At 42.0% G+C, this 26,140-nt stretch overlaps 1 protein-coding gene across 2 annotated transcripts; it reads left to right on the forward strand.

Annotated features, from left to right (window-relative positions):
* The first annotated feature begins 781 nt into the window (after window positions 1-781).
* setd1a (SET domain containing 1A, histone lysine methyltransferase) lies at window positions 782-26,140 on the forward strand. Of its 2 annotated transcripts, none has more exons than XM_034088878.1 (21): window positions 782-816; window positions 2,044-2,188; window positions 3,581-3,679; window positions 3,769-4,039; window positions 4,541-4,701; window positions 5,365-5,624; window positions 6,270-7,911; window positions 8,124-9,104; window positions 9,756-9,923; window positions 10,984-11,068; window positions 11,226-11,368; window positions 11,666-11,699; window positions 11,789-11,978; window positions 12,128-12,171; window positions 12,491-13,779; window positions 15,451-15,799; window positions 15,973-16,151; window positions 20,621-20,731; window positions 23,155-23,274; window positions 23,589-23,726; window positions 24,064-26,140. In XM_034088878.1, the coding sequence occupies exons 2-21, from the start codon at window positions 2,051-2,053 to the stop codon at window positions 24,235-24,237; spliced, it is 6,576 nt and encodes a 2,191-aa protein (XP_033944769.1). In that variant the 5' UTR covers window positions 782-816; window positions 2,044-2,050; the 3' UTR covers window positions 24,238-26,140. The 2 variants fall into 2 exon arrangements, with proteins under 2 accessions (XP_033944769.1, XP_033944768.1); XM_034088877.1 differs by having other exon boundaries at window positions 801-1,096.

A 26,140-nucleotide genomic window follows, 5' to 3' on the forward strand; every position in this document is an offset into this window, starting at 1 on the left:
GATGAATTGAGCCCAAAGTCACAACATTGCAGTATTTAGTCAACCAGCAGTGCAACCTTAAATATATTAACTAACTAGTAACTAATGTTGTCATAAATGTAGTGAAGTCTAAAGTACCATCTTCTTTCCCTCTGAGATATAGTGGAGTAGAACACAAAAGCAGAATGAAAAGAAAAGACTAAAATGTATACCTTAATATATGAAAACCTTTCATAGACCACTTTAATGGTATACAAATTCTGACAAAATGTAAGATGGTTCCTTAGATCAAGTATTATAAATAAAATAAGAAACGGAGTTCTGAGGCATTTATCACCCTGTATTAATATGTTTCATTTGTTCATTCCATATACTCAACAGAATATATGGAATAGTTTTGTTTGGCCTTTGACCATTATTGAGGCTTTCTTTTATTTTCATCCAAAAATATAGTTTGAGTCACTGTATTGTTTTTGCTGAAAATATCTAAATACGACACATATTCATTGTTTTAACTGCACAATTGTTTGAGAAAAGTCATTAAATATATGAATAGTTTGCATTAGACGAGTTGTGCCTCTAGAGGGCGCTATGATTACTTCTCTGGTTTTGGGTTTGCATGAGCAGATTCGAACATATATCTTTAAAGTGCAGAAACGTGACAATTAAAAATACAGGCGTTTATTAATATAAATGTATTTTTGATATTCAGTTATATTTACATTATATGTTACTGCGGTGGGTTTCTTTATTTTCTTCATTACTTTGAAGAAAGTGCCGGTCAGGAATCGTGGGCTGCATTCGCAAACACTGATGGAGAACAGGCGAGGCTTTCAGGTTGGTTACGCGATGGCCGCTCTCTCAACAATATTTGGATTTTAAAGCGAAAACAATGGTTTTGCCGCTCTGAGAGGATTATTGATGTCTGGACTAGCTACCGGAATGATAGCGGCGTTGTTTTAGCCCGTCAGATTTGCTTAAGCGCCGGCTCGGAGATGTCCTCTTTCTGTTAGGCTTTCAGTGTTTTTCTTGTTCGTCTCCCGGGCCTGGATGAAGCTGCCTACACTGTAGCGGCGGGTTGCTACTTTCGGATGAGCGGGCAGTAGCTCTCAAAGAGGTGGGGTCTGCATTTAGGAGTCAAAACAAGTCCGTAGAGCTTCTTAGAGAGTTGCATAACATGCATGTCATAGATAACATGTTACCGATGTGATCGGAGGGGCAACATTATCAGAGTTTGACTCCTAACTTGATGTTCTTGCTAGTTAGCATTAGCCAACGGCAGCGGTAACTTGCACTAGCTAAAGCGTCATTTTAACATTTGCAAACCTTATATCGTATCAGAGCTACCAGTTATGTTGCTCCTGCAGAATAGTGAGGCACCCGGTTTATATTTCGTTTACGTGAACTCTGTTTTGACGTCTGAAAAAATGATATATTTGAATTTTGTTGTTGCAACTAGCATGTTGCTAACTGAACTAAGTGGTCAGTGACGTAACGCTGGGCATTGTTTTGACAGCACGCAGCATCTTAGCCCATACCTAAAACGTGTATATTACTATCTTGCTCAGTTATTTTTTTTGTTGATTATTTTTTCTAACAGACAATAGTTAGAAAAGTTAACGTGTCTAACTGATGTGACGCAGCTCACCGTTCTGTTACAGTACCATACAGTGTAACGTTAGCCTCTGCCAGCGACCCAATATACTCTGTCTTGTAATTACTGCAGTATTTCTCATCAGCGTATCTCTATCTGGGCTGTTTTCTAAAATTGCTAAGGCCTCTATATGCACTTCGAATGGCTAAAGCACAAATTAAGATAGATGTTTTAAATGCAGTGTTAACGACAACAATCCATTCTGCTATTAAGGAGATACCAATGTTAGAAATCTAGAACACTGTATTGACCTCATATACATACAGAACAGATGAGAACAGAAGAGCTTTGAAAGGTCTACTAAATATTCCTAGGGTATTGAGCTAAGCATAGAACCCTGGGAACATATACATGTGTACACGTCCCCATACTGTAGCTGCTGTTTCATGGTTTTCTGTTTGACACTTCAGTTGTAGGATGGATCCAGACGGTGGGGCAGATTCTCAAAAAGCTGTCAGTTTGCAGTGGCAGAGCTACAAACTTGTCCAGGATCCAGCCATCCGGCGAGTTGCACAGAAAATCTACAGATATGATGGAGTGCATTTCAGTGTGCCAGTGAGTTGATTGTCTTTCTCTTTTAATACATGTGTGTTCCTTAAATACAACATGTCTAATTTAGGATACGATACAACTTTATATGAAGAACTTTTATTCATTTAGAAAAAACACCTCTATAGAAAATAGTTTGTCCCCTATCTCTTATTCAAGGAGGATAGTCATTTTCTACCTCAGCACACATTTGATCCATCCATTTACTGAACCTTCATTCTGTTTTCACTATCAAATACCTGGTGCTTCTTTTGTGTGTGAATTCATGTGTTTTATTATTATCCTGTCTGGATGTGATATGAGTTCAATGCCACTATTTTAAAAGCAGGTTTTACACATTCAGACCGAAGACACATATCTGCCTTTCTCCCAAAACAACGTAGACATTAGACAATAAAGTATTTTAACTAACAAGAGAAATATAAAGACTGAAATAGTACAAACATATACTATGCAAGGAACCAAATATAAACAATATAAATGATAAGTAAGTTGCAAAAGCCAAATGTACGCAATGCCAGAAATGTAAACAGGTTAACTGTATGTGTAACTCTTTTTTTTGTAATTGTTTATTTGAACCGGGACAGTGCACATTGATCAACACTTTAAAACAAAATAATGCTTACACGTGTAAATGAGCCGGATTTTAGCTTTGAGCTAATTTCCATCCGTAGTCCCGTCACATACAACATATAAGAACATGACATTTATATACATAGCAAAAATAAATGCATGATATGCAGCATATAAGCATTTACCACATGGCAGTACAATGTATCAGCTACGACATATAAAGTGCAAGATAAGATAAAAGAGCTACATAAAGTGCAAGAGGAGATACCTCTGTATAAAAGTGCATTTAGCTGTGATTACACGTCTGTTTGTTGCTCAACCATCCTTTAAAACTATTGAGTGGGACAATCCCGTATCTCAGTTGGGAGGCTATTCCACAATGAGCTGCCTTTAACGGAGAGGACATTTTGTACAAGTTGTCCGTCTACGGTGGACTTCACAGTCTCCTCTGGTTTCTGACCTAGTGCAGCGTCCAGTGTCTTTTTTGTGGATGAATTCCCCTAAGGGGGGGGGTGCCAGTCCATGTAAACATTTATAAAAATAACACATACTGTTAAAAGACTTAAAATTGTCAAAACTTTTCTAGGGTGGTACAGTGGTGGTATGAATTTTGTCTTTCTGTCAAAAACCTTGAATAATAAACAGTAGGGTGCAATCAAAAATAAATGTTGCCTAAAAGCAAACAGTAAACAGCGAGGGTCATAGAACATATCCTGGTTGTAGGAAGAATTATTCTACTTTCCATATCTCTGTCTCAGGTGTACAGCGTGTGTTTTCAAGTTGTGTTACTACTGGAAGAAATAATATCCTTCTCTTAATTTTCAGGACTCTGGATTTCCTCCCATCGGTGAACTGCGGGACCCTAGACCCCGGAGACTATGGTCCAGGTATACAGAAATGTCCCTGCCAGTGCCCAAGTTTAAGGTGAGAATAGCCTCTGAGCACTAACTTAAGACATACTTCACCTCAGGCTTAATATGTTGACACATTATTGTACCTGATTTTCTTCACAGCTTGATGAGTTCTATGTGGGTCCCATACCCCTCAAGGAGGTGAGCTTTGCTAGACTGAATGACAACATCAAGGAGCCCTTTCTGGCAGAAATGTGTGCAAAATTTGGTGAGGTGGAGGAGATGGAGATCCTGTTTCACCCCAAGACCAGGAAGCACTTGGGCCTGGCCAGGGTGTTGTTTACCAGCACCAGAGGAGCTAAGGACACAGTCAAGCATCTGCACAACACTTCTGTCATGGGTAACATCATTCATGCTCAACTGGATATAAAAGGTAAGTTTAAACACCTTATCTCCGTCATCTTCAAAGTTAACCTAGTGATCAATCATACTATACATTGTGTGTGGAGTGAGAAATATATCACCAGTACAAACATGTAATGCATTTGAGTTTTTGGCTGAAAACTGTGTTTGTCTCCTCCAAAAAGAAAAAAGTACACACACATTGTCATAAACACAAATTGATATTATGCCATTTAAAAAATATCTGAGATCTATACACATAGTTTGAAATGGTAAAACACAAAAGTAATGCAATCATGAGATGTATGTGCCAGCTAAAGATTGAGCTTATGAGTAAAATGCTTTTGCAATTCCTATATCTGTACCTTATATCCAAATAAAAAAAACGTTCTGCTATATGTCCTGTTGACTATAAAAAAAAAACACAGAAATTAGCTGTTCCTTGGTGGAGACGTGGATATGGGTGATGTCTGTAGTGCCCTCATTTCTCGGTCTGTATTTATTTTTCTGTGGCTTTTGTTTATTTCCACAGGCCAGCAGAGGCAAAAGTATTATGACCTGATGGTAAACGGGTCCTACACTCCTCAGACGGTGCCCCTGGGAGGCAAGGCTTTGACTGACAGGCTCCCGCCTCCAGCCCCAGCCCCAGCACCAGCCCCAGCACCAGCACCGACGCAGCCACAGCCTGACACGGTATAGTCGCAGCATCATTTTCACTTCAGAATGTTATGCAATGTTATTTTTCCTATTCTTAAAAGCTTATATTAAATCAAATGAAGCTTTAAATGTTTTTCTTTTTTTATTGTGGTCTTTTAAATGTAATTGATGGTGCCGTTTCATTGCTGCTAGATCATTTCTTTGACCAAATTATACATTTTTGTTTTTTACAGGCAACATGCCAATAAATATTAATTTAAGCAAATATTTTGTTTGATAAAAACATGTTTTGTGTTTTGTAAAGGCTTGCATCTTCCTTTTTTCAATAAATATGACTGTTTGGACTTCACAACTCTGAGGTTATGGAGATGTTTCAGATCACACAAGATTGAAAAAATCCTATGTAGCCACAAATGGATTGGATTTCTACCAATGCTATCATAATAATGCTATTGGTGAAGCCTTATCTTGATAGAAAACTGTGCAGAAACATCTGTATAAAATGCAATGAATTGTCAGGTAACATTGCGGCATAGTCATGTCAAACAATGTTGAAAATGTGCAATTCAAAAGTAGTGAATCAATGTTCTAACTATTTGATGAAGCCCGCTTTCACTTCCCTAATGATCTGCTAAAGTTCATATGGATATTGGATTGTAAGGAAACTTACATTTTCATTGATATGCTTGTTTTGAACAGTCATCAGAAGTCAGGCGGAGGCTTTCCAGTGACCTTGCAGTTTTGGCAGCAGGGGTCCAGGCCCTAACGTCAGGAAGTGCAGACCCTTCCTCTGGGGATACTGGTTTCAGTGATCAGCGTCTGGACACGCCCCCCTCTTCCATGTCGGGACCCTTCACACCAGGCTCCACTGCCTCATCTCAGGGTGCTGGAGGAGGAACACCATACAGCTCCAGATCTGGGACTCCTTTCTCACAAGACTCGGGCTACACTGGCGGAAGGTTAGTCGATGATACTTGGCCAAAGAGAGGGTTGCATCAAAACTGTACCAATGTACCATTATTCAGGTTCCTTGGTAAAGGCTGAAACGCTCTATCTTTTTCTGTACATTATGATATTATAGTTATTTCTGTTGTATTCATAATTGCAATTGTACTACAGTCTAAATGTAGCTTTAACTCTTAATACCTTGCTTCTTGATTCATTATAGCAATTATGTTGCAAGGATGTCATGTTTGGACAGTGCACCGATGTAATCATTCCATTAAAAGTACTGTCACATTATTATGCTCTGCCTAGAAGATTCCATTGTACACTGTACAGATTCTCTATTGAATTGACATACATTGCTTAATCAACAATAAGTAAGGAAATGTATGCTTTTGATCATTCATTGAAACTGGCATTGTTGTCATGGGTAGTGGGTGTTAGAGTGGCAGTTAAAATTAGACGACATCAATTGAAACATCCACAGTCTTTCACGTACACATGCAAGCGTTCAATAAACCTTTTTTTATCCTCTGAATATTACTTGTTTTTGTTATCTTTATGCCAATAAAGCATGTTTAATTTAATTGATTGTCTGTATGGTTGTCATGCAGGTCAGCAAAATAATATTTTTTAATAACTTCATTTATGTCATGCAGGCATACTGGCTACAACACTGTCACTTTGGGCAGTGGCTACCCTCCCCAGGACATGCTACCTTCGTCCTCCTCGTCTTCTGCAGTCTCGTCTACTGTTGGAGGACACAAAGCATCTCGCTTCTCGGAGGAGGCACAGGAACCTTCAGTGTTTCACCGAGGTCGCCCTATATACCCCCCAAACACATCATACCGTCCCAACGAGCCGCCATGCTACCCCCCATACCCCAATGCTGGAGGGCCTGGGCCACACATTGCGCACCACTCCTCAATGCCTCCTCCACCTCTTGCCGCCCAATTTGATCAGCCCCCAATGTCAGACAGGGACCGTGACAGAGACTCGGCGGGGCGCTATGGGCCGGCGGGGATCGGCTCCAGAAGGTCATCCTACCACCAGCAAGACACAAACTCTTCCACAAAGTACCATTCCCATCACTCCCATCACCACTCGGAGCGCAGGGAGGACAGGGCATACCGGCGAGACAGCCTGGGCTCCCGGTCTGGTGACCATGGCCACCAGAAACACCGCAACCACCACCATTCACACAACCACCACGGCAGCAGCAGCCACAGAAGGAGCAGCCATGACCGGGACAGAGATAGAGACAGGGACAGAGACAGTGACTACTCCAACAGCTCTGACCCCAGATACAATTCTAACTCCTACCGTTCTTCCTCGAACAGCATGTCTCCTCCCCCCTCATCTTACTCCGCATACCCCTCCTCCAAAGAGCCAGCCCCTCCTCAGGGATTGGACGCTTCCACCCGTCTTGCAGGCACAAGCCTTGCAGAGAGGGGCTCCCTGCCGTCGGTTGGTGCTGACAAAGACTACCACCCTGGTCACCACAGTGCTCTTCCTCCACCGCCTCCCCCCGCGCCGGCCCCCCTCCCGCCAGCCTCAGTCATAGCAGCGGCTGTAGCTGAGACACTGGGAACGCTGGACTTCAACCAGGATAGTCCGGCCCGGGAAGAGCAGTGGACAAAGCCAAAGCGCCGTCCAAGCACGCCACCAGCACCCCCGAAAACGCCTCCGCCTACCTCCCCGCCCCACCCTCCCATTGCTTCTTCCTCCACGTCCCCTTCCTCTACCTCCCTTCCCCACCATCTTCCCTCTTCCTCCAGCTCCCCACCTCAGCGTGACTCCTCCTCTCCAGAGCCAGATTCCACCAATGAGAGTCTACCGTTCGTCTACCACAGCAGCAGCCTGGACTCTCGTATTGAGATGCTCCTCAAAGAACAGAAGGCGAAGTTTTCTTTCCTTGCCTCCGATGAGGAGGATGAAGAAGATAGGAAGGAGGAGAAGCAGAGGGGTGTACGTGGGGAAGGAGATCGAAGAGGTGATGGGACAGGGGAGCACACAAGTGGTAACCTGGTGGGAGACAATGGTGAGAAGGACCACAGGAAGAAAGGGGAAAGAGACAGAGGAAGGAAGCGGGGAAAGGGGGGAGATGGTAGGAAGAGTCCCAGTTTACATACAGCAGCCATACCATCCTCTTCCTCCTACTCCTCTCACAACCCCACAGAGGAAACCCAAAAACAGGTTGGCCTCACTGGAGCTATGCAGGAGGAATCTTCACAGACTGGATCTGCTGATACACGCAGCAGGACAGGAGCACACACACCACCTTACAATGGACAGAGTCAGGTACGATCAGTAGCATAATCAAGCTTTAAGGGAGACTTCTGACCAGTCAAAGTTGCATAATCACTTTTTTGCTACTTTGTTAGCATAAGGGACTGGTTATCACACTGGTATTCAAACAGTACATTTCTTAAGCCTTTTTGTGGTGTCTTTTGAAAGTGTGGATATTAATGTGCATGGTGTATACTAACAATCTAAACTCTGTTTTCTTTTAGTCCTCCCCTCACTCCTCAGGCGAAGACATGGAGATCTCAGACGAGGAAGAGGAGGTGACTACCATAACAACAGTGACCTCCCACCAGGCCTCCCTCACCTCAGGTTCCTCACCATGTTCCTCCCAGGCTGCCATGCCTTCACGAACAACAGACCACTCATCTTCGCCCCAACCAGACTCTGCACAGCACTTTGGCACCTCCATGCACCCTCCCATATCTTCCTACCCTCCTCATTTGCCACTTCCTCCTGGTTACTCCCTCCAACCCCCACCTCCGCCCGGGATCCCTCCCCTTTCCCACATGGAGCTGCACTCCGAGTATCCTCCCATGCCCCACCACATGTATGACTATGCCTCGTCCATGGAGCTGATGAACCAGTACAGCGGTGGAGCTCCAATGTCTTTCCAGATGCAGACCCACATGCTCAGTCGCCTACACCAGCTGAGGGTGTCGTCCTCCAACGGCACCCCCGGCCCCGGTGAGGCAGCCACTGCAGACTACTCCTCCTACCATCTCCACCCTATGCCGCCACCCCACACACACCACCCCTATATGGACCAAGAGGGGAGTGGAGCAGGCGCTCATTATGACCAAGACCACCGCTACATGCCCACCCATATGCCCTACCCCTACCCAGACCCCCACAGCACCCAGATAGCACACCCTCCACACCATGGCATCCCGCCTCCCCATACTGGCTGGCCGCCGCACGTCTTGCCGCCCCACTACGCCTCTTACATGCCCCCCCCGGGCTATGGCACCATGCTGCCCGGGGAGGGAGACGAGTACAGGGCTCCAGAGGGGGAGGAGATGTCTATGTTGCCTGAAAATCCACATGAAGCCACAGTGCAGATGGTCCTGGGCACTCTGATCCAGGAAATGAAAAACATCATGCAGAGGGACCTGAACCGCAAAATGGTGGAGAACGTTGCCTTTGCGACTTTTGACGAGTGGTGGGAGAGGAAAGAGACCAAGGCCAAGGTAAGGAAGAATGGTGTATATTTGAAGCTTGTTTTGTTGTGTGTGTGTGTACACAAATATAGCTTCATCCAATTATTTGTACATTTATTACAAATAAATTTGTATTAATAAACTCAGACTAGATCTTTCTACAATCCTTGAATTCAAGCTAATCCTACGTTCAGATTAAAATCGACCAGCACCTTTTTGTACTTGTCGTGCCTTTCAGTGTTGCTACAAATGTAGCTTTCTCCAGTTATTAGTTAAAAAAAATACATAGATGAAGCTCCTGAGCAGTAAATGCAATTGTCTCCACCTTTAGCAGCATAGCATTAAAGTGAATTGATGATTAAAGTCCAGTATATATGATTCTGAACAAGTCATTCTGCATTTTGAATACTTGTATTGTTTATACTTAAGTGTAATTAGATGCAAATACTTTCACTTAAGACTTCGAATGCTGAACTTTTTCACTATATAAAAGTATTTAAACCTTGTTAATATTACTTTGTCCACTGGGTGCCTTCCAAAGCTGCCCCTTCTTTTACCATCTGATGGCAGTTCAAATGGCCTCCTTTATTCTCTGTGGCAACATGATGCATCAGAGTTGTATTGTGAAATGGAAAAGGGAAATAAATACAAATTGTAATTGCACCATGTTTCCTCCTCCAGCCTTTCCAGACAATGGTTAGAGGGGTGTCTGCATTACGGGATGATGAGAAAAAAGAGGAAAAGATCAACCGTCCTCGGGAGCCTCATACGTCTCTCGTGGACTGGGCGAAGAGCGGTGGCATGGAAGGGTTCTCTCTCCGAGGACCAGTCCGACTTCCTTCCTTCAAGGTAAAAGGACTTTGGCAGAAATTTGACCGCATTATAATGTTTGACAGCTCACAATGTGATTAGATTAATTAAAACACACACATTACATTGCATTTAGCTGACGCTTTTATCCAAAGCGATAAGTGCATTCGACCAAGAAGATACAAACTTGAAGAAAACAGAATCATATAAGTACATCAGGTTTCATAGAGCCAAAACATTTCAAGTGCTACTCAACTGGCTTTAGATAAGTCCTTTTATTAGTATATAAGTGCTTTGTTTAGAAATTCTTTGTTAGTAATTATATCGCTCGAAGTGGAGTCGAAAGAGATTAGTTTTTAGTCTGCGCCGGAAGATGTGTAAGCTTTCTGCTGTCCTGATGTCAATGGGGAGCTCATTCCACCATTTTGGAGCCAGGATAGCAAACCCACGTGTTTTTTCTGATGGGAACTTGGGTCCCCCTCGCAGTGCGGGTGCAGCGAGCCGTTTGGCTGATGCAGAGCGGAGTGCACGCGCTGGGGTGTACAGTTTAACCATGTCCTGGATGTAGGAAGGGCATAGCATGGTACGCAACTACCATTGTCTTGAAGTGGATTCGAGCAGTTACTGGAAGCCAGTGAAGCGAGCGGAGGAGCGGTCGCCCTCTTATATTCGACATTGAGTCAATTATTTACATTTTGGTGAGATACTTATTTTAGGAATCCTATAAGAACATTTCCAGTAGATGCAAGATTCAAATTGTTCTGTTGCATTATTATTAATACAGTACATTTTACAGTTCTGTCGAATAAAGGTTTTGTTGATAATTGATAAACGATCAGGGACTAACCTAATCTACACCTGATAACATAACTCGCAAGTGTACATTTTAATGAACATTGTTGCCATGACATTCCCTAACAGTGCTGTTCCCGGGTGTACAGTAGATACTTTTAATCCTACTTGCCACCAGGATCCCGTTATAATTTGTCTTATTTAAACATAGAAATTTTGATTTAGTCAAGTTTATGTAAGATGTTAAAGTCCATTCTTGGCTGCGTTTCATTGCTATAAAAAATATTGTTGATTTCCACTTGTTTAGGTAAAGAGGAAAGAACCGCAGGAGCTTCAAGAGGGAGACATGAAGAGGCCACGGCCCTCGACCCCACCAGACGAGGATGACGAAGGTTTGTTGAGCTCATTTTTAACATTGTAAAGACTGGTTTGATTTAAAGGGCCTGCTGCAGTTAACTCTGCGACCTTGAGAGCCTTGACAGGCGCCTATATAAAATAAATGAATTATTATTATTATTATTAACTCTCAAACTGATGTATTGTTTTCAGCTCGTGCGGGGAGAATGCCAGAGGCAAGCAGACATGGAGCTGAAAGAGACAACAAGAGGAGGAAAAAGAAGCCAAGAAGTCGTAAACCTTGGGAGCTGGGCAGCGAGGGAGAGGAAACATCTGATGGCTCCTCCACTGAAAAGGTTTGGGTTGTTATCTCTTATTGTAAGCAAACAAAAAATCAAGAGCACATAAACAAACCAAAGGTATGCTTAAATGAGACATTTCGAAACCCGTTTACATCAAATGTATTCACTAAAACAGCAGACTGAGCGTTGAATTATAACATATTTTTGTATTAATGTATTCAGCTTGTACGTGGTATTGATTTCAAATGTGTTTTGTGTTATCAGGTTTGTTAAGAATTGTGTTCTCACTCTAGATGGCAGCATTTCACTGTGATATATTAGTTTTGTAACTATAATCCTTTTTATTTGTAGGAGGATGAAGAGGGAAGTGAAAAGGCATCTGATGGTAAATCACAATCTTATTACAATACATTTACTTCTGTTTACTTTCAGTTAAAGGTCATAAGGATCCCAAATATCTTTTCTTTCTTTTAGATGATGCCCTTAGTGCTGATAGTGACGATGAGAGCCTCTCCTCGTCCTCTGACGGCTCTTCATCTTCAGGATCTACATCTTCGTCTTCCTCTGAAGATGAGGATGAAGAGGAAGGAGAGAGGGCTGAGAGCGAAGGGCCAGACTCCATGGATGATTCGACCATGGACAGCACAAGCGAAAAACATGGCAGGTATGGAGTTTGAAACGTTGTGTTTATTCCATGTTCCATGTCTAATATCTGTCCATTCCACAAATACAATTTGTCTATTTCATTCAACTGAATTTACGTGTCATCGTCAATATCACTGGCTTCAAATGTATTTCTTCTTTTCTTTCCAGGGAAAATAATGCAGGTGCTTTTTCAAAGGCAGAAGTCAAAACAGGTTGGTCAAAAGTCCTCCTCAACGTCATTAAAAACTTAATATCACATTATCCAATGCAAAAACAACAACTATCACTACCATAGGTTAAAGGCACAATTATTAGAATATGTCGCTGTTTGTAACTACAAAACACAAGTAGGCAATTTTATATGCATCTTTTGTTGCTTTATTGTATGAGTTTAAACATTGTTTTTAATACAATTCCTACTCATTGTGCCTTTTACACCTTGTTATTGCTAAAACGTGTAGTGCAACAATAATAACATTTGAAATGCTAAAGTTTGGATCGGTCTCTCAAAACTCATATTTGTTCTCTCAGGTGAAACCAAGGACAGCAAGCCAGATACAAAAACAGCACCCAGCAAGCGTCCTCCATCGCCCCCGTACCCACGGCCTTCGTCCCCTATTGTTCTTGTGCCCCCTCTCAAGAAACGCAGGAAGACTGTCTCTTTCTCAACAGGCGAGAACGACAGCAAAATGCAGCTGCCGACTGCACCCGTGTCTCCATCTCCCTCCCAACTGTCAGGTGAATCTCCCTTTTTCTCCCCTGGGAGGCACCCAGACTCTCCCGTCACCGCTTCTCCATCACCCACATCTCGTCCCTCTAAGGGCATCCAACTGCTTCCCTTTGCCTCCAAACCAGGTGAAGGCAATGCCCTCATTGTGCCCCCGTCTGGATACCAAGATTTGGATGAATCCAAAAAAGGACCCCCTGCTTCTCCTCAGACCCCCCCTATCAAATCCGCTGGGAAACGGGGTACAGGAAAAGATTCCCCCAAATCTCCCATCCCTCCTGGTATGGTGTGCCGCACTGTGCAGAACCTGCCATTGGACCACGCCTCTCTGTGCAGGATGGCCTTCGAGGAGGCCCCTCCGAACCATCCCGCCAACAAACGGTCCAGAGGCAGGCCTCGGACCACCAGCTTGTCTGCGTCCTCCAGTCACTCCCTCAGAGAGGAAGACGAGGATGTGGAAGAAAGTGAACAGAGGTTGAGACTCAGAGAGCAGCTTGGGGCATCGAGCCTCCTGCAGCTGGCCTCGGCTTCAACCACTGACCTGTCCGTGTTGGCTGACGTTGCTTTGAAAATGGACCCTGACACCGGGGACTCCGAGGAGACGGAGACATCTGACGAGGCAGAAGAGCAGAAGATGGAAGGTGATCTCTTCTCCTCAGAGTCTCTGGCCCGGGTAATGAGCCAAGAGGGTATATTTGTCATTACGGAACACAACTACTGCAAACCTCCTGTTCTCACAGTACCGTCCGGTACCAAAAGGACTTCCTCCAAACAAGACCCTTCAGTCTTGCTTCCAGCAGACCTTAACAATATTTCTGGGGTGCTTGAAGCGCCAGAGGAGGTCATTGGAGAAGCCCTTTCATCCAGAGGAGATAAAGGGGAATTCTTATCCACAATGGGAGTGCTTTGTGAGTCTGAGGATGCAGGCCAGGCTGCATCTCTACCGCCATCGTCAAAGAAGAAGGCCATAGCTGGGAAAGGTCTTGAACTTGAAAAGGATATGAGCAAAAAGTGGAGAAGGAAAGACAAAGAAAACCTCGAGCTTCAGAAGGAGCAGCCAGGAAGTAAGAAACAGAGGAAGCGGAAACTAGAGGTGCGTGCAGCTTCTGCTTTGTTCCTGTAAAAGTGTTCTTTTGTCTTTACTGTAACCAGCGTGTCATCATTTACAATCTGTCACAGTGTGTGTGACACAAAAGAAGAGTGACTCATTTGTTGGTCCAGGTTTAATGATGGCACATATTTCTCCCATCCTCATAAAAAGATAGTATTGGCCTTTATACCAACATGCTGCAGAACTACAGAGTTAAGAGTTAATCAAAAAGGAAACTGCTGGCATAACAGACACGCATAACATTTGTATTTCCAGCATTGTATTTGTTGTGGATTCTGGCCTGATGATGTTTTTGTCGGAGCTGGAAGGAATGTGGCCCTGTTCCTTTCTACAGGCAAACTAATCAGAGTCACATCAGTCTTAGTGTTTTCATTCATTGTGTTCAAACTTGCTGCTGTGAGAAAGTAGCTCGGCCTCCAGCACACCTGGGGCCTATACTACGAAACTGGTTCAACCTAACCTGGATATGTTTGAGTTAGCCGGTTGGCCTAATCCAAAACATACGCGCTCTCGCTAAACTGTACTACGACGCTGGTTATCAAGTGGATCGCTCAAGCCAGCCGTGTCCTATCTAGTTAGGTGCGCGTTCACATGAAAGGGGTGGTATCTGGAGCATTCGACCAATCACAGACATGGAGAAGCGCACTGACAGCGCAGCGTCATACTTCCTGAATGAAAAGTGAACTTTAATACTAGTCAAAAATGAAGAAGTTAAACTTTAAACATCCATGACTTAAACACTTTATCCAGGATAAAAGCCACATAGCTGCACCTGCAAGGTGAACACAGCTGGGAACAGAACAAGTGTTTGAATGCGTACATTAACAGGTTTATGATATCACTGTCCGTCTAAAACACGATCTGACTTTAATTACATTTGTCTCGAGTGTTTCGTCAACTTAATGTGTTGCTTAAAATAATACTTCTGCATACAGTATGTGACACTGTGAGTGTTGCACGGCCAGATACGGCTCAGCTGACTCAGATAAGGAGATATGTGATACATTATGAAGTGATATGCCGCGGACTGTACTTAATGTTACTCTGATCCGGTTACTTATATTGTGGCAGATATTTAAGTAAGCTTTCTTAACGCTAATGTTATAATAGTCAGATTGCTCTGAAGATGGGAGGTGATATTCTATTCATGTTCACACAGTCGGTGATTTTTGCCGGCCGTCTTTCCTGCGACGGCAGCTTTTCTGTATTTCCTTTCTCCTGTAATATGACTTGATCGCTTTAAACTCCGCACACTGAGCTCTGATTGGTCAGCAGGCACTGCTTTCACTGAGTTGAGCTCTTAGCCTGCAACCTAACCTGGTCCCGACCAGGTTAGCTGCTTAGCATATATTACCATGGAGATCTAGCCTGCTAAAAAGAGAACCAGCTTCGGATGACCGGAAAGCCGGAGTTTTCCCTGAATTTAGCCGGCTAAGCGAAAATCCTGCTTCGCAGTTTTGCAGCTTTGCAGCATGCTTTTAAAAATAATTACTGTAAAACAAAGATATAGGATGAAATCAATGTGTCATCTTCTGAGTCAAACTGATTTTTCTTGTGATCAATCTAGTAACAGTTCATTGATATTCCTATTGCTCATCTCTGCTACCATGACTCATAAACATAATAACAATCACAACATCTCCTTCTGTGCAGGACTCAGAAGAAGAGGTGGATGTGGAGGAGCTTGAGTCTGGGGAGCTTTCTAGCTCAGACACAGAGGACGATATGGTTGAAGACGTTAGGAAGAGCGAGCGTCTCTTCCTGCAGGAGGCCGGGGTAACATCGTCCCAGCGCTGGCCCAAACCTGCCCCTGCATCCGAGCCATCAGCCATTAAGTATGACAACCGCAGTGAGTTTGAGCAGATGACCATCCTGTATGATATCTGGAACACGGGTCTGGACGGCGAGGACTTGAGTTTGCTGAAGAAGACTTATGAGAAGCTGTTACAGGACAACCACAGCTCGGACTGGCTCAACGACACCCACTGGGTCAATCACACCAATATCCTTTTCTATGATTTACTCCTGCATTAAGTATGTGTGGTTGTGATTGGCGTTGAAATGAACCCCAGTTACCAATTTATAACTTTTTTGAATGAACAAGTATATTGCTATTTATGTTGTATCTCCATTTTACCGTGTGGTCTTCTATTGTCCTTGACCTTTGAGCTTCACTAACCAATTTGCCGAACCCCCGGCGTAAAAAGAAGAACCCAGGACAGCTGCGTCAGCATGTGACTGGTTCAGCCAGAAGTGAGGGCTACTACGCCATCAGCCGCAAGGAGAAGGACGTCTATCTGGACCTGGACCTGCCGGAGCAGGTCATTCGGGAGGTGGAGAATGTGGACCTCTCGGTAAGCATGCTCCTGACTCCATTCATTCTGCAACCCCACTGATAACCACTTCTACTTTCTTTTTGGAAGATTCAGATTGTAAGCGAGGAATGCCAAACGGTGCTTCTTCAACTCATTCTAAGAAGGTTTGCCTGTTTGGTTCTGTTGTTTATGAAAGCCCTAAAGGCAAGGGAGAACAACTATTTCTGGTTTCCAAATCTCCTGGGTTTATGCCCAAAGGCAAATGTTTTGGCTGGTAAAAAAAGTTTTTATTACAATTGTAGCAGCCAAAATCATATAGAAATAAAACGGATAATTAACTTAAAATAATACAGCGCTGAGGCACTAGTTAGCAGATCTTACGCAGGGCAATGATCCAGGTCCAGACAAGATTCTCCGTTGTGCATTTTATTCCTATAACAAAATACAATGAACAGGTTTCCTATATCTCTTTACTTAAGCCTTTCCCTTGTGTGGCTTGAAACACCCTGTTAAAAAACCGTTTGCCTACTAGTGCTCTGGCTCCCACCACCCATCTGTCTCCAATATATACAATTACACCAGGTGCTCTAATCACCCAGTGCCCAAAACATGCCTTCAAAATAAAAGCATAGAAACTACTTTAACTTATGACGCCAACTAAGAATACATATAAATAAATTATAATAATAAACACTATAAACAGCAAGAAAATAAATGTTAAACTATTAAATAATATAAAGAGATCTAATTAATTAGAGGCTTTGTAATTAATGAATCGAAATTAATCGCATTTTTAATCAAATATACACATTTGACCTGAGAACAGTGAGAAGCAATTTTCACATGGATTTTACTCCAAGTGCAGTGCAATCCAGTGAGCCAGGGAGTTGGTTATTTTCTCAGACGTGGACTTACTTATCCTGGCCCTGAAACCAGTCATCTAGTTGAGTGTGGGTTGGGTCAGGGTGTGGTTCCTTGCACTCGGAGTCGGGCTAACGTCCACGCTAGCTGCTACATGCTTTGCATTTAGGTGATACTTTAGGCTTGATGTGCTGCGGTGATATGCACATAATTTTTTGCATAATTTGCACACAACCGTGCTCTTGTCGACGCTTCCATCCGTCCGTTTTTTAAAACAAAATGTCCCATCCACGGGGCCGACCAAAGCGGTCTCATCAGCTTGTTCGTTCATGTTTGACTATTGTTCACCGTGGTTTGTTGTTGTTTGAAGTCCCATGCTGAAGTCATGAACGTTAGTTGGTGCTCCAGTATAATCGGTCCGCCTGAAACTCATCCAGTGAGAAACGTTCCGCTGTGCAAAAATAAGTGCAATTATAATGCGTTCATTTTTTTAACGCATTCATTTTTGTGTAATTAATTCATCTTAATTAACGCGTTAAAGTCCCGGCCCTAATATATATATATATATATATATATAGCTCCAACATTCCGGCCCCTAATTGTGAACTGTGTAAACACACAATTACTTAAATTATATATAAATGAAGCTATACTCTATCTTTATCCTAACCATACAAATAATCGTCTATACTATAGACGATTATTTGTATGGTTGCCTGAAGACTATAGACTCTATAGTCTTCAGGCAACAGCTTCCTGGAAAAGAAATGGAGAGAAAGAAAAATAGTATAGAGAAACAGAAAGAATACATGTTCATGATGCTACGCTGCTGCATCCAGGAGCAGACACTTGTCTCTGACTGTCCAGGTGAACCATGTGCTTTGTTGAAGGATGTGCCGTGTCCTCATCTTCAATGTGAAGGGCTGACCGTTGCTTCTGGTGACACACACTGTAGTGGAGAGTTAGAGATAACTCAGTGTTGGCACTAGTTTGTGTCTATCACTAGGTTCACCCAGGTGTGTCGGCCAGAACACCACTTAAGGCCAAAGGTCCAGAATAGAGGAAATGAGGAGCTACGATGAGGTTTGACTTCTTTACTTATTTAGGCAGACATACAGATATTTGTCTGTGTGTGTGGTTTTTCGTTCATTTACGCACACAATACGAAGCTTAAGACGGCATAACTTTCCTGCAACTACTGACGCACATTACCCTCTAATGTGTGACGTCACCCAAAACACGTGGGTTAGCCCCTCCCCACTATGAAGGCGCAACTTAACAGGTATCAACTCTGTATAATATATATATATATATATCTATAACTTTTGGGGCCTTTTCTACACACACTGCACTTCAAATATCTCCAATAGTCTTTGATTATGTGACCAGCAGGGCAAACAAAACTAGATCCATCCACTTTTATGGAATTTGTTTCCTCATTATGTATTTTCATATTGAAGCTTGAACATGTATCCTGTGAGTGATGGTTGTGTTGGAGAGAAAAACAATTGTAGTTTGGGGCAGAAGGAAACGTTATCTTCTCATATTTCTGTTTGTTACCTTTTTCAACAGATCCTTTGGGTTCACGCCTTGAGTGGATTCTCAGGAGGTCAAGTTTGTCATTGAGATTGAGTGCAGTCAGTTTTAGTTCAAAAGCAAGTTTATCCTTTTCTTTTCTAATCACCTCCTCTTGGATCTCCAATGCATGCTTCCTCTTCAATGCAGCCATGCGTTCTTTAAGGACTGCTAAATCATCTTCAGCTTGGATTATTGCAGATGATCTGTATGATAATCTGAATACTTTCTGTGGTCTGGAATTATTGTCCTTTAAACATAACATGTGTGGTGCAATGTCCTTAGGATTTACCTCGTCACAAATAAGGAACTACTATCCTGTTCTTAAATGAATAACAGAGGAGAGGAAACTTTTGAAATCAGAAATGTATTGATCAGATTTTATTCAACTTCCCTCCGTGCTTTTGCAGTTGTTCCTATTTTATTATTGATTACAATTATTAAACCAGCTTTTAAAATAATGAAGATACAGTAAACAACATTTTTAAAACAATGCATGAACAATCTTCACTATAAAGGAGAGAATTTAAAGGACTGCTCTGGACTAAAGTTTGGTAGGTCCATTTCATTACAAATGAGTATGAAATCAAGCATAAAAATGTTTGTGTTAAAAAATGTATACAAAGTTTGCTTGAATCCAAATGTGGTTCCAGTGCACCCTGCTGTTGCTGTGCTGGCTCTGTAAATAATCACTAGGGGCTACAGTACTTGATATAGTTATTATAGATGGTCAATATTACCTTAAATATTTATTTTATCATTTAGATGACGCTTGATGATGCTTATTCCCTTAGGAATTGAATTGGGAGGTAGGTAGGTGGAATCGGCCCTCAGCCTTTTGGCTGCGAGTTGGAATAATAAGAGTTTCCAGTAGAGATTAAAATGTTGAGATCTGTGGAACAGTGATACAGCTTTTCCAAATAGCTGCTCGGCTATTTGGAATTTTAGGACTATAAAACAAAACTGTAACTCTTATGGTTTAATAGCAACGTTCAAAAGACACATTCACAGTTCCTTAGTAGTTCTCATTTTTGTTTGTATTGAAAAAGATAATTGATTTCTAACACTCAGAGTAGCATTCTGCGATACAGATGGCTGACAGATGTCCCAAATGTGTTCTTAAAACAATTTAAACGCTGTGTGCATGGGTTTAAACATTGTTAAAACTAATTAAACTGTAACCTTCATCCAAAAACATTTCCATTTGGAATATTTATACGGAATCCGTGATAGCCATGGTATGTCCACAAACCTCCTAAAATGTAACCAGTCCATCCTGTTGAAGGATTTCATTTATAAAAATCCCACTTTGAAACAATCAACCCAAACATTATAGAGCCCTCACATCCTGAAAGGCATCAGTAGGCAAAACATTTAGGTCTCTGCTCACCAAATGTGTAATTGGATTGAGGTTTGTGCAGACACATCAGCACAGATGCTGACATTTGACATTTCCAGGGAAACTCAGCGAATGGTTGTTTTGTGTTCCTATGCAACCTTTGTTTTCCATTCTGGCTTTGTGCCGTGTCTCACTGCCACCATGGAGATTTGTTGCATTTTAATGATGTAACCTCCGTCAGCATCACCCGCAACAAAGTGAGATGTAATTAGACACCACATCAGTCAGCACCTTTTGATGTCATGAATAAATTAGCACCTGACTCGGGTACACAGAGATCGCTTTTATTTTTCCTTGTGATCTGACTGTGGAGGAGTTCACTTGGAAATATTTTCAAAGCTCAGTGAGATATGCCTGAGAACCTCATTCTGAGGGTTAAACAATGAAAGATCCACTCAAAACAACTTGTAATAATTGTTTTAAAGCCTTCAGAATTCACATCTAGTATGTGTTGGATTGAGAGAAACTTGAGTCCTCCATCATGCTTCCTCTTAGCATTTAATTTGTTTTATCTGCCTGCACAGTAACAGATTCCAAATTAACCTTACCCACATGAACAAATGAGGGTCAAAGTTAAAAGTCTGGGTCATTCTCCTCTAGGTCAAGGCCATGTGAAGTGTGATTGTGCCAGTAGTGCAATTCTAATGTTATTTACCGTCTGTTTTTCTACCAGGGAGCAAACCGGGTGCTGTCAGAGAGACGCTCAGAGCAGCGCCGCCTCCTCACCGCCATCGGCACAACGGCGGTCGTGGACTCTGACCTGCTCAAACTCAACCAGCTGAAGGTACATACGGCCATGTTATCTCATATTCTGCTACCAGATTCACATTGAAGCTACAAAACCTTAAGGTCCCAGAGGGTTCAAATTTCTTAGCATTTGCCAGTATTAAAATGTCACAATACAATTATCTTATATTTTGTATTGTGTATAGTACTTTAATTATTCTTGAAATAAGATAAAATCATATTCTATCCTTGAAAATACTTTAAAAAAGATGAACGTCCTTGGCGGAAATCATTCTTAACCATCATGGCGTTAGGAAAGAAACACACCTCTGTAAAGGTAATAGCCATTGGTGAAGCATTTTCTTTTTCCAAACACTGTAATCTCCTCACTGCCATGACAACGTTCAGATTGAATCAGCAGTCGGTAAAGCCACCTTATTGCAACAACAGGCACCTTTGAGCATGTTGCTGTGCATAGTACAGAGAAAACACTGCCATGCAAAAACACTTAAAAACAAACTGCTACCCTAAATGTGTATATGGTGTCTTCTAACAACTTCAATACAAGTTTGATTGATTGCTTGATTAGTGTAGTTCAGGGCTTTTCAATAGGCGGGCCAAATCCGGCCCCCGGGTGATATTCACTGGCCCGTTAAAAAGTATTCTTACTTTTTTTTTTTTTTTTACTTTTTTTTTGGGCCAGAGTGCCTTTATTCCAGAGAGGGTGTTAAATTATGAGAGAGGGGAAAAAATTTCCTGAAAACTTCGGCGGGCTCGGGTTTCGAACCCACCTACTAGCTACTGTAGTGACAACTCCTGTCATTTATTGCATCTCTGCGTGAATGATTAGATCATTTCACCTAAATGAAATGATGTTGATGGTTAAATTAGCTTCACCTGTAGGCCTACTGAGTTCTGAATAGGGATGGGTATCGTTAAGGTTTTAACGGTACTACTACTTTTATCGATACCGCTTATCGATCCGGTCTTTTAACGGTACTCTTATCGGTTCTTTTGGAGAAGAAAAAAAAAGTTAAACTAACTAAACAAATTGTGAACAAAACTAACATTGCTTTTTATTTAAATTAAATACATAATATTTCACATCAAAAGAAACGACAATGTTTTAGCAAATCGATGACAGAACTGTAAACAGAATAGCTGAAACTTTAACAAAATAAATAACTCTGTTACCTATAATCATTAACCCATGTTTGTATAATGTAGTTAACTCGGTGTGTTGCTGCTAGCATACATAACACCTGACGTGGAAGCATTACTCGTGGATGGGGCTACAGAGCTACTAGAAAGACAGTCGAACCCGGTGCATTCCTCCGTCTGAATGTGGAGCACTTTTGATAAATGTTTAGACAAATTGCTCGTGTTACCGACCTTACATGCTAAACTCTTAGTGCACTTTAGGCAACGAGTATCGAGACGGGTAAAGTTTAACCACACCCCGGAGCGTGTTCTCTCCGCCATCTCCTCCGTGTGTGTGTTGCTGCATGTAGCAGCCGTGTGTGTAAACTGCCCCGCCCTCTCGCAAGCAGGCGGGAGAGAGAGATCGAAAATACTAAAAATAATCATAGACGCATTTTGCAGTCTTTTTGCATTAAAAACGGACTTGGCGACACTAAAACTGCAATATAATGTTTGTGTAGCAATAATACACATGACATATTTTTTACATGTCTCCAGTACCGCTAAAAAGACCGCTAACGTCGGAGCTTAACCGTACCACGGTCTTTATTAATTCAGCCCTGGGGCCCGTTTAATACCGTGGCTCTATACCCATCCCTAGTTCTGAACTTGCCATTTAGATGAAGGCTATGGGCCTATGTTGTTTGATTTAACTAAACACAATATATGCACTCCACTATTTACTGTAGCTGAAGCTCTTAATATGATTGCTCATATTTCAAGCCATCTTTTTCCCGGCCCCTTGCTTTGGATCATTTTCATCAACCGTCCCCCACTCCAAACTAATTGAATAGCCCTGGTGTAGTTTAATGACTTTGCATACACAAAATAACTTTTTGTTGGACCAACAAACTGCTGGTTCCTTTCAGAGGTCCTGCTTTCAATGAGGAGTTGCCAGCTGTACACTTTTGGTGATTAACTTGCTCCCTAGGAAGGCGTTAATCCTTCAACGCAGGCCGCCTGTTTCTGTTGCTGCCAAGGCCAAACATTTCACAGAGCTAACCCTGTGTGAAACACGACAGGAAATCAGTCTGGATGCCCTCCCTTCATTAGCAACACCCTAAAGGAGGGTTGAGGTCATATTTTAGGGTGGAGGCTGTTTATCGCTGGAACTGTGATGAGTGCAGTTACAAACCAAGTCACCTAAAAGCACAATCAGCATTTACTTCACACATGTACTAGCGTTTTAATGAAAACTCTAAACATATTCATCTGAGTGTTTGCATACTTCGTTTGTTACCAAGACCTTTGTTACAGTGAGTCTTTTCTGTCTTTGTGCAGTACCGAAAAAAGAGGCTTCGTTTCGGACGCAGCAGAATCCACGAGTGGGGTCTTTTCGCCATGGAGCCCATAGCTGCTGATGAGATGGTCATCGAGTACGTGGGTCAGAACATCCGACAGGTACGGCCTCCTGTCTGATTCACTGTGTGTTTTGAAAGCAAACCCTTCCAGTTATCCATCTCAAGTTTCATGCAGTGATGACATTGCAGCTACAATATTAATAAAATATGTAAGCTGAACTGCAAGTGTTCTGTTTAGAAAGCTCAATCATCATTACATTATTGGTTCATTTCATAATTGATTTGTCTATTGGCAAAAAAGAACTGTTTTGATAATCGATTAGTCATTTTTAAATATAGAAATCTTCAGATACTGCTGCTGTTGGCTTAGAGTTATTATAAGATTTGTAAACAACATGTTTTGTGTATGTCCAGATGGTGGCTGACAATCGAGAGAAGCGGTACGCGCAGCAGGGCATCGGGAGCAGCTACCTGTTCAGAGTGGACCACGATACCATTATTGATGCCACAAAAGTTGGCAACCTGGCAAGATTCATCAACCACTGCTGCACTGTGAGTCCCGAACATCTTCAGGCCTATTCTTCCCAGTATTTATCATTTTTAAGTTGAATTCTGTTCATTCGGCAGAGAGAGTTGATTATGTCGCTAAGAAGGGCAACGGATGCCGGGTTCTTCGAGAGCATTTTGTTTTTCTTTCATTTTATTTACAACTCTTTCTTGGAATATTTCCAAGGTACAAAAAGGTAAAAAAAGAAACCACATCACCAAAACTAAATAGTCTAATCCTGGTCCCTTCTCCAATGTAAGATACAAAAAACATTTGAAATGTTCATTTTCAAATTCTTCTGGCGCTGTTCCTCATCCTTCTCTTATTGCTTTGTTCCTCCAGCCAAACTGCTACGCCAAGGTAATCACAATAGAGTCCCAGAAAAAGATTGTGATCTACTCGAAGCAGGCCATCGCTGTCAACGAGGAGATCACCTACGACTACAAGTTCCCTCTGGAGGACAACAAGATCCCCTGCCTGTGTGGGACGGAGAACTGCCGCGGGACACTGAACTAGTGGATGTGCTTTTCTTCGTCATCTGGCAACACCCAGACCCCCACTTGATTCACCCTTTGTAGAGTGTACATCGAAAGGCCAGGCCACTCTATGAACCCACCCTGCTCACATTACCCAGGAAACAGAGACACACACATTTGCACTTTCATGCCCACTTTTCATTCACGTGGCAGTTTCACAAGCCAGGGGAGAGGTTAGTGTCACCTGGCATGAGAATACTAGTTGGGGGACGTCCGCTTCTTTTATGGGGCGATTGTTGGACTCCATTGGTTGTTATTTTTTTAACCAGGATGTTTCGTGTAGCCAGGCATAAAAGGTCTTTGTATTTCCAAGCCATTATCAGATTGAAGGAGCACGGTAAAACAAAACAGAAAACGCCATTATTCTATGTCTACATCGGCTTACATAATACACATCCTGGATCACTCTTGCCGTGTCGCATCCCTCCCTGCTGCCACCCACCCATCCACACAGATCCACGCACAGACGCACAGGAATATCTGACAAATTCAGGGTTTTTAAAAGCGCTTCTTATAGGCTCACTTTTAAAATGACAAACTTCATTCAATTTGGTCTTCAGTTATGCAAGATTTCCAAGTGTGAAGATTGTTTAAGAGCTTTTTTTAAATTCAATTTCATAGTATTATATAATAATATTGCTATTATGAATTATATTGTTATTCAGTTGCATTAGCTGTAAGTATCTTACAGTGAAATGAGCTTCAGTGTACCCAGTCCACTGTCCTTTGTTCACCAGCCCCATCAAACCCTCATGTTCTTGCTCCCCTGATTGGCCACAACCTTTCTTCTGGATGAGAAAAAAAAAACCTTTCAACTCTTGTTTTTGACCCACGTGAATATATGTCAGTTAGGTTGTTGCTAAATTGTGTTTTATTTTTACATGGCTCCTGAATTTGTGCCTGCAGGACCAGCACAACAGGGATTTAGCCTGTGTTTCTTTTTCCTTTTTTCCCCAAAGTTAGAGCTATGTTAACAAAGTGTTGTGACGAGAACAAGAACCATGTTTGTTTGCATAATCTCTCTCTATCTGTTTATCTGCGTTCCATCAAAGCAAAGGTCAAAAGTAGGCAAACTACGTTCTTCAGGCAATGATTACCACCAAACTCATTCAGGTCCTGTTCAAATTTGTGTTCAGTTTTTAACTTAGTCAATCTGTGTGCTACATATGTTTTGAAAAGGCACATTTATTGGATTTGGTCAGGTCTCTTTAAATGTTTAGATTGTGAATGTTTATCCCCCTGGTTTGAGGGCCTTTCAAGAATACATTAGTATGTATTTTATTTGGAAGTGCTGAGTGGTTCGCCCCAAAGAAACATCTCTCCCTGAAAATGCATCGGCCTAATGTAAACAAGTGTCCAGCGTAGGATCTGTTTTCAGTGTAGATGGGTGGAAGGTATAGATACGCTCCGTGGGTTTGCAATATGCCGCAGACAGCAGGATGTATGTGGCCCTTGTGTTGTGTCTCTGTTTTTCACATGGCTATGGCCGTCCAAAGTTTAACTTTCATTTTAAACTTTTCACTAAAGTTTGGTTTTATTTTGTTCCCTCCCAAACAGGAAAATGTGTAAGATATTTTGTGTTGCAATGAAAGCCTTTCATCACAAACAAACCCTCTTTACTACAGTATAAAAAGATGAAATCAAAGAAGTACATGTAAATATTGTAGAAGTGTTTGTTTCTCGTAGAAACACACTGATTTCAAGCTGTAAATATGTTGTTCCTTTTCTTCTCTCCATGAGGATGAAACATGTACATACCTTCCATTCATTTATTTTTTATTGTTTTTCCTTTTAATTTGATGATTATTTTAATATTATTTGCAATATTTCTTGTATTAATGCGTTGGACCCTTTATTAATGGTGCATTAAAATATTTTTTAAA

Source organism: Pseudochaenichthys georgianus, chromosome 8 (assembly GCF_902827115.2).
Source record: "Pseudochaenichthys georgianus chromosome 8, fPseGeo1.2, whole genome shotgun sequence".
Classification (NCBI taxonomy): Eukaryota; Metazoa; Chordata; class Actinopteri; order Perciformes; family Channichthyidae; genus Pseudochaenichthys; species Pseudochaenichthys georgianus.